We start from the raw sequence: 9,282 nt of genomic DNA, 5'->3' as shown, positions 1-9,282 counted from the left end.
CATTCATTCCCCAAATATGCAGTTGCCTATCTGTTAAACCCTTATCGCTAACAAGTTTGTTGTTGTCGTCAAGTAACAGGCAGGTGGTTAGTTTGTGTGGCATTCTGGCAACTCACCCATACAACACCCGGTCCAAAAACAAGACGATCATGGCTATTAAAGAACTTGATGTGAGTGTTATGGATCCTCGAGGAAGGTAGAAGAGTCGGAGGTTAATTTGATGAAAGAAGAGATGTATAAGCTGAAACAGCAGATGGCCGAAATGTACCAGGCATGGGCAAAAGGGCAACCACTACCAGCTTACCCCGCCAATCCTGCCTTCATCCTACCATTGGCTCAGTCTCAGGATCATCCTGCCACCGATTCGTCCCCGGGCTTTCCCATTTACCAACATTACCAGAGCACAACTTCCCAAACACCACTAGCTCCACCACCCAAACCAGTTTCATACCCTCCTCCACCAGCCACTCCTGTCTTTGTGGCGCCCCCTCCCGCTACACTCCACATATCCTTCAGCGAGCCTTTGTTCCCCATTCATGATAATCAGTATTATCCCCCGGAGCCCACTTTCAAAGCTCCAGAACCCTATTCCTACACGCCTCGTTTTGATCTCCCTGTGGAGGCTGAGAAACCATCCAATAATCCCGAACATGAGGAGATATTCAGGAAAATTAAAAGCCTGGAACAGTCATTCAGAGACATGCAGGGGTTGGGAGGTCAAGTAAGTGTGGCTTACAAAGATCTATGTCTATTTCTAGATGTGCAATTACCGACAGGGTTTAAGATGCCCAAGTTTGATTTGTACGATGGGCACAGTGATCCAGTGGCACATTTGAGAGGGTTTTGTAGCAAAATGAGGGGAGCTAGCGGGAAAGACGAGTTGCTAATGGTATATTTCAGTCAGAGTCTGAGTGGTTCAGCGTTGGAGTGGTACACTCAGCAGGATCATGGAAGATAGTACACATGGGATGATCTAACCCAGACATTTGCTTGTCACTTCCAGTATAATCTTGAGATTATTCCGAATCGTTTGTCTTTGATGAAACTTGAGAAAAAGCACAATGAGAGTTTCAGGGAGTATGGTTTTCATTGGAGAGAGCAAGCAGCGAGGGTTGACCCTCTGATGAAAGAAAGTGAAATGGTGGATTATTTCTTGCAGGCCTTAGAGCCTACTTATTTCGGTCAGCTGGTATCAGTTGTAGGCAAGTCCTTCAACGAAATAGTGAAAATGGGGGGCATGGTAGAAGAAGAGCTCAAGTCCAACAAAATCATGAGCTGCTCAGCTATTAAGGCAACCACCCAGGCCATTCAAAACAGTACTGGGGGAGCAATTGGAAAGAAGAAGAAAGAGGATGTCGCAACAGTTGAGTCAGGGACTTGGTTCGGGCCTAGGGGTTCACCTTACCACTATCATCAGCCTCGTCCCCACCACCGAACCTACCCCCACACCCCATATAATCCACCCTAACACTACTACCCACCACCAGACCCCCATTTTTCTGTCCACCATGCCCAAACATACAGCAACCTCCTGCCCACGCACAATGGCGTGCGTCAGTCCCACAAAATACATACCCAGCTCCACAAAATGCCTATCCACCCTTAAGAGCCTACCAAAACCCCACTAGACCAGCTTTCCGGCCCAATCAAGCATTTAAGAATGAGAGGTTGCAGAAGAAGAAAACCTTCACGCCATTGGGAGAGTCCTATACTAGTTTGTTCCACAGGTTGATACAACTGGATATATTGAGGCCGATCGAGACAAAATTTCCAAACCCTCCCCCGAGAAATCTTGATCATTCTGTAAGTTGCGAATATTGTTTTGGTGCTCCGGGGCACGACACAGAGAAATGCAGGCAATTAAAAACAACGATTCAAGAGCTTATTGATACCAATCGGATTGAAGTCCAAGCACCAGAGGTGCCCAATATCAACCAGAACCCATTGCCGGCCCATCATGAGACACATATGATCGAGACAGTGCATAAGGGAGGGGAGCCTAAGAAGCCTTCGCAGACCGTCATGATGATTCGGTCATGTGAACCCAGGCCGGTTGAGACTTCAACAAGTGAGAAGTCAGGGATCAAGTTGAACAGGGCAAATAGTGAACCATCTGTGGTAGTCAAGAAGGGGTCCTCAAGTGATGTTGCAGTGAGACAAGAAAAAGCAAAAGTGGTGGTGCCAGGGGTGGCGAACAAGCCTGTCGTAATTGTGGAGGGTGCTCGCACAGATCCTGTCATTATCAAACCTGTAACCCAGCTTCTGATAGTCAACAGCAAGGCTTTCCCTTGGAATTTTCAGCGGGTGACAGTGACTTACAAAGGCAAAGAATTTAAAGAAGAAGTCTATGAGACTCATGGATTGACTCGGTCGGGGAGATGCTTTGCCCCTGAGGAGTTAAGAAAAGCTAAAATCTCCAAGGATAACCCAGTGCTGGTGAAGAAATCTGTGACCGAAGAAGAGGCAGAAGAGTTTTTGAGAAAGATAAAAGTGCAAGACTATTCCATTGTGGAGCAGTTGAGGAAGATGCCTGCTCAGATTTCATTGTTGTCATTGTTAATCCATTCAGACGAACACCGTCGGGCCTTGATGAAAATCCTAAACGAGGCCCACGTTCCTAACAAAATCTCAGTAAACCACTTGGAAAAGATAGCCAACAAGATTTTTGAGGTAAACAGAGTCACCTTTTTCTGATGATGAATTGCCCGTGGAGGGTACTGAGCACAATAGAGCCCTCTATCTTACGGTGAAATATGAAGATTCTGTGGTTACCTGGGTACTGGTCGACAATCGTTCCAGTGCGAATATTTGCCCTCTCTCCACTCTGAACAAGTTGAAAGTGGATGATAAAAGAATTCACAAGAACAGTATCTGCGTTCAGGGAATTGATGGTGGAGGGAAAGATTCAGTCGGTGACATAGTGCTCGAGCTGACAATCGAACCAATTGAATTTACCATAGAATTCCAGGTGCTAGATGTGGCTGTTTCTTACAATCTGTTGTTGGGTCGACCCTGGATTCATGCTACCAAGGCAGTTCTACACTACATCAGATGGTAAAGTTCGAATAGGATAGATATGAAATCGTTGTGCACGACGAGGATAATTTGCGTGCTCCCGGTGATGCCGTTGTTTCGCTCATTGAGGTTGAAGATGATAAGGGTCCTTGGGTTTACCAGGTTCTTGACATGGTGTCGGTAGAGAAAATTCTAGAAGGGAAGTGCGTCCCAATTTCGAGGGTAGCTGCTGCATCAGTCATGGTAGCTGTTAAAATGCTGAAAAATGGTTTTATACCTGGCAAGGGTTTGGGTGCGTCTCTGCAAGGTATCGTACAACTGGTGTCTCTCCCCAAAAACTTGGCTAAATTTGGTTTGGGGTTCAAGCCCATAGTTGCAGACGTGAAAAGAGCCAAAAAACTGAAATAGAGGGCATGGGGTCCTCCCAAAGCCCATCCCACGTCTCTCCAGATCATTTGTCAGGCTCGACACCAAGAAACGCCCAGTAACAACAGTTCCCCAGTTTTGTGGTTGGTCCTGATAAGGAGTTGATTGAAAGGTTTGAGAAGTTATTCGATGATGTGAACATGGTGGAAGCTAGAGAGGGTTCTAGCAAGGCGGATGTGCAATTTGTTGGGCCCAGTACAAAGATTAACAATTGGGAAGCTACTCCTCTCCCCACCAGGAAGGAGTTTTGGTAGTTTGCTTTGATTTTGTTTCAGTTTATCTGGATTATTCTAGGGTTGTAATTCAGATTCTATGTTCCGTCCGTTTGGATGTATAAACCTTGTTAACTGTTAATTTCAATGAAATGCAATTTCCCTTTTTCATTATTCCTGATAGTTTTTCTTTTCTTCCTTGTACAGTTCTTTTTGTGCTGGTTTTAATGACATGACATGCATGAGGAATCTTCGGCGCGGTCTTAAGAGCCAACCTAATTCTGAAATAATAATTCAAGAAATAGAGTGTGATGATGAATCAGAATATGATGAGAACGAGGCCCTTGAAGAGATTAGTAAAGAATTAAGCCATTTTGAAGAAAAACCCAAGCCTAACCTGAGTGATACAGAAGCAATCAATTTAGGGGACCCCGATAATATCAGAGAAACTAAGATAAGTGTCCGTCTTGAACCTTAACTCAGGGAGGAGATAATTAAAGCATTGTTTGAGTACCAAGATATTTTTGCATGGTCATATGATGACATGTCGGGTCTAAGCACTGACTTGATGGTTCACAAATTACCCACTGACCCGGCATTCCCTCCCGTCAAGCAGAAGTTGAGGAAGTTTAAAACAGATATGAGTGTAAAGATTAAAGAGGAGGTCACAAAGCAGTTTGAGGCAAAGGTCATTCGAGTCACGCGGTATCCCACTTGGTTAGACAATGTCGTGCCTGTACCAAAGAAGGATGGTAAGACTAGGGTGTGTGTTGATTATCGAGATCTCAACAAGGCAAGCCCAAAGGATAACTTCTCATTGCCAAACATCCACATTTTGATTGATAATTGAGCCAAACATGAGATTGGGTCTTTTGTGGATTGCTATGTTGGCTATCATCAGATCCTAATGGATGAGGAAGATGCGAAAAAGACAGCATTCATCACGCCATGGGGAACATACTGCTACAGGGTCATGCCTTTTGGTTTGAAGAATGCTGGGGCAACTTACATGAGGGAAATGACAACCATATTCCACGACATGATACACACGGAGATTGAGGTTTATGCGGATGATGTAATCATAAAGTCTAGAAAGCAGTCTGATTATGTCAGAGATTTGAGAAAGTTCTTCCAAAGGCTTCGCAGGTACAATCTTAAGCTCAATCCTGCAAAATGCGCATTTGGAGTGCCGTCTGGAAAACTGTTGGGAATCATAGTCAGTCGACGAGGTATTGAATTGGACCCGTCAAAGATCAAAGTTATCCACCCCCAAGAAACAAGACTGAGGTGATGAGTTTATTAGGGAGGTTGAACTACATCAACAGGTTTATTGCTCAGCTTATGACAACTTGTGAGCCTATTTCCAAACTGCTGAAGAAGGATGCTGTGGTCAAGAGGACAGATGAGTGTCAAGAAGCATTCGATAAGATAAAAGGGTACTTGTCAAACCCACCTATGTTAGTGCCACCGGAACCGGGGAGGCCTTTGATTCTGTATTTGACGGTCTTGGGCAATTCATTTGGTTGTGTATTAGGTCAGCATGACATCACCGGTAGGAAGAAGCAATCCATCTATTATCTCAGTAAGAAGTTCACGTCTTATGAGGTTAAGTACACTCACCTCGCGAGGACATGTTGCACCCTAACTTGGGCAGCACAGAAGTTGAAGCATTATTTTCCATCTTACACTACTTACCTCATCTCTCGTTTGGATCCGTTAAAGTATATCTTTCAGAATCCTATGCCCACAAGGAGGCTCGCAAAGTGGTAGATCTTGCTCACAGAATTTGACACTATCTATGTGACTCAGACTGCGATGAAAGCTCAAGCATTGGCTGACCATTTGGCCAAGAACCCAGTGGATGAAGAATACGAACCTTCGAAGACTTACTTCCCTGATGAAGAGGTAATGCACATTGATGAGGTGGAAACGGTTGAAAAGTCAGGGTGGAAACTTTTCTTTGATGGGGCTGCTAACATGAAAGGCGTCGGAGTAGGAGCGGTACTTATTTCTGAAACGGGGCATCACTACCCTATTACAGCTCAACTTCGTTTCTAATTTACTAACAACACGGCTGAGTACGAGGCGTGTATATTGGGTTTGAGGTTAGCCATAGACATGGGTGTCCCAGAAGTCTTGGTCTTGGGAGACTCAAACCTTCTGGTACACCAGATCCAAGGGGAATGGGAAACACGGGATTTAAAACTCATACCATATCGACAATGTTTGCATGATCTTTGTCAATAGTTTCGATCAGTAGAGTTCAGGCGTATTCCAAGGATCCATAACGAGGTTGCTGATACTTTGGCTACCTTAGTATCAATGTTACATCATCTAGATAAGGCTTATGTGGACCCTTTGCATATTCAGGTCCATGACCAACATGCTTACTGTAACGTGGTAGAAGAAGAACTTGATGGTGAGCCTTGGTTTAATGATATCAAGGAATATATCAGGATGGGGGTGTATCCAGTACAAGCCGCAGATGATCAAAAGAGAACAATTCGGCAGTTGGCAAGCGGATTTTTCTTCAGTGGAGGGGTTTTGTACAAAAGGACTCCAGATCTTGGATTGTTGAGATGCATAGATGCTAGACATGCCACAACTATCATGACCGAAGTACATTTTGGAGTCTGTGGACCGCATATGAGTGGGTTCATGCTGGCAAAGAAGATTCTCCGAGCAGGTTATTATTGGCTCACTATGGAGCGGGATTGTATCAGTTTTGTGCGCAAGTGTCATCAATGCCAAATACACGGAGACTTGATCCATTCTCCGCCATCTGTATTACATACAATATCCGCACGGCCCTTTGTTTCTTGGGGTATGGATGCCATTGGACCAATTGAACCAGCAACATCCAATGTGCACAGGTTCATTCTGGTGGCCACTGATTATTTCACAAAGTGGGTTGAAGCTAAAACTTTCAAGTCCGTGACCAAGAAAGCAGTGGTCGATTTTTTGCACTCGAATATCATTTGCCGGTTCGAGATCCCGAAGGTAATCATCACAGATAATGGTACTAATCTCAACAGTCATTTGATGATAGAGGTATGTCAACAGTTTAAGATTACGCATCGCAATTCCACCCCATATCGCCCCAAGGCGAATGGAGCAGTCGAGGCAGCCAACAAAGAACATAAAGAAGATACTCCAGAAAATGGTGGAAGGTTCTAGGCAATGGCATGAGAAGTTGCCTTTTGCGTTGTTGGGTTATCGCACTACTATTCGCACTTCAGTAGGTGTGACTCCTTATTTATTGGTATATGGCACTGAGGCGGTGATACCCGCGAAAATCGAAATCCCATCCCTTCGGATTGTCGTAGAAGCCAAAATTGACGATGATGAATGGATCAAAACCCGCCTGGAACAATTGAGTTTGATCGATGAGAAAAGGTTGGCAGCAGTGTGTCATGGCCAGTTGTATTAACAGAGAATGGCAAGAGCATATAATAAGAAGGTGCGTCCGCGGAAGTTTGAAGTGGGTCAGTAAGTGTGAGACGTATACTTCCATATCATGCCGAGGCTAAAGGCAAGTTCGCCTCAAATTGGCAGGGGCCGTTCATCGTAACTAGAGTGTTTTCCAATGGTAATTTGTGTTTAACAGACATAGAAGGCAAGTGTGTAGAAATGGCCATCAAGAGATATTATGTATGATTTTCTTTGGTTAAATTGTATTTGTTTGTACTTGGCATATTTTGAAGATTGGAATAACGAAGGCATTTTGTTCTGCTATCCAAATACTTATCCTTTGTTACCCCCTTTGAGCCTTATTTATTTCCTTCATACCCCTCTTTTGGAATCAGTAGCAAAGATCAGAAACGCAAGCGTGAACGATAAGTAAAGGAAAAAGAGAAAATAAAAAGAATGAAAAGAGAGAGAAGAAAAAGAAAAAGAAAAGGAAAAAGAAAAAGAAAAAGAAAAGGAAAAAGAAAAAGAAAAGAAGAAAAAGAAAAAAACAACAACAAGAAGACAGCAAAATAACAAAAAGAGAAAAAGGAAGAAAAAAAAGAAAAGAAGAGAAAGAGGAAGAAAAAGAAAGAAAGATCACAAACAACAAAGTAATTTCTAGGACATGAACTACATTTGACCTGATTCCTTTTAAGAATATGTAGGCAGCCTCACGGTTCAGTCTCATCAAATAAAATCCAAAAGTCCCCAAGCAAAGGAACTGGAGCAAAAGTTGTGTTTGTTGTAAGAATATGATTCCGAAAGTCGTAATGTTGAACCCATTTGAATTGTTTTGAGCATTTTGATGCCCTTTCTTTCTAACCCTATCCAAAAGCCCACATTACGGTCCAAAGAAAGACCTTCCGATTAGTCTTCTAGAGATGCCAAGACGAGCAAGTAAAGATAATTCATATCAGGGGCAACACTCCGGTCTAAGCAAGAAAAATGAAAATGAGAGAGTCTTACTGGTGAAAACCCTCCCGGGCACCATATGGCAACAAAAGATGAGAGAAATTAAAATGAGAGAATATTATTGGTGAAAACCCTCACGGGGACCGTAAGGCGACAGTGAGTTGAGAGATGAACAAATGAGAGAGGTTTGCTGGTGAAAACCCATCAGGGCACCGTAGGTCGAACAAGGTCAAGGTTTTGGTGAAGAAATTGGGTTTTAAAGATCTCAGGGCACAAAGTACGACAACCAAAAGTTGATTGGTTGGATAGTCTTGGCCGATTAATCCAAAATGCATGTTATGATCATTGGTGCCAGCTGCTCCACTCAGATAAGTCTCTTTTTCTTTGTTCCCTTCAGACAGTCTTCCAACTGGATTTTTTCTTATCCTTACCTCTTAGAGTCATTGCATTTCATTACTTTTGGGTTTATTTCTCTAAGATGTTTTCAGTGTCAGTTCTGTTTAAGCAAATAAGAAAGGATTTCAAAGCTCACTACCAACTTCCAAAGTTACACAAAGCACAGGGCGGTCAAGGCATTGTTAAAGATAGTATGATGAAAAATGGGAAATAAGGTGTCAGGGAAGGTTCCATTGATCAAAAGGTTAGTAATTTCATGGGAGATGCAGAGGTTCAATAGATGGGTCATAGATGTAACACAACGGTTTGGGTATAGAACACTCGGGTCATCCAAGGTCATGAGGGTTGAAAGTCAGTCGGAAAGTCAAGCGATTTTTGGCCAGTTTGGGGAAGGCAATCAAAACGAAGCACGACAGCGGAGAGGCCACCTTCAGCAAGAATGCCACAAAGTAACCACCACATTTTAAACTGATAAGATTTTTCTTTGATTGAAACAGGGGCAGGAAATTTCGTTTGTTTTGGAAAAACCCTCCGTAAGGGAAAACAAGCACCAGACAGGTTTGATCATAAATTCTCAGGACCCTCCTGAATAATGGGACTTAGCTTTAAGATTTCCATTAGATAATAAGATTTAGCGTAAGTTCTGCTGTAGGGTAGTATAATTTAGCCGTAAAAAAAAATTGTCACTCTTAGGATAATACTTGATTTTTGACTTTCAGGACCCTCGTAGATAATGGGATTTTAAGACCTTCTTAGATAACCAGATTTAGCGGAAGTCATACCTTTAGAAAACATAATTTAGCTTTTTTTAAAAAAACTGTCATTTAACTAGGAGTTGTCAGGACCCTCCTGGATAATGGGATCTAGCTTT

At 43.1% G+C, this 9,282-nt stretch overlaps 1 protein-coding gene across 1 annotated transcript; it reads left to right on the top strand.

The window, feature by feature from the left end:
• The first annotated feature begins 232 nt into the window (after positions 1–232).
• On the top strand, positions 233–4,131 carry LOC138890489 (uncharacterized). Its single transcript, XM_070173879.1, has 5 exons — positions 233–889; positions 1,004–1,380; positions 1,728–2,490; positions 3,070–3,218; positions 3,861–4,131. Exons 1-5 carry the CDS (start codon positions 233–235, stop codon positions 4,129–4,131), a joined length of 2,217 nt encoding a protein of 738 aa, XP_070029980.1.
• Positions 4,132–9,282: the final 5,151 nt, after the last annotated feature.

This window comes from Nicotiana sylvestris, chromosome 4 (assembly GCF_000393655.2).
Source record: "Nicotiana sylvestris chromosome 4, ASM39365v2, whole genome shotgun sequence".
In the NCBI taxonomy this organism is placed as follows: Eukaryota; Viridiplantae; Streptophyta; class Magnoliopsida; order Solanales; family Solanaceae; genus Nicotiana; species Nicotiana sylvestris.
Note: the sequence above shows the minus strand (reverse complement) of the source record. Positions and strands in the feature narration are given on the sequence as shown.

What these genes read in the sequence shown, in the direction of transcription:
- LOC138890489 (XM_070173879.1), top strand. Translation starts at nt 233, where the DNA reads ATGTATAAGCTGAAACAGCAGATGGCCGAAATGTACCAGGCATGGGCA. An exon ending in ACAGTTGAGTCAGGGACTTG is followed by an intron (nt 1,381 to 1,727) that starts GTTCGGGCCTAG and finishes TTTGTTCCACAG; the next exon opens with GTTGATACAACTGGATATAT. An exon ending in GAGAAAATTCTAGAAGGGAA is followed by an intron (nt 3,219 to 3,860) that starts GTGCGTCCCAAT and finishes TTCCTTGTACAG; the next exon opens with TTCTTTTTGTGCTGGTTTTA.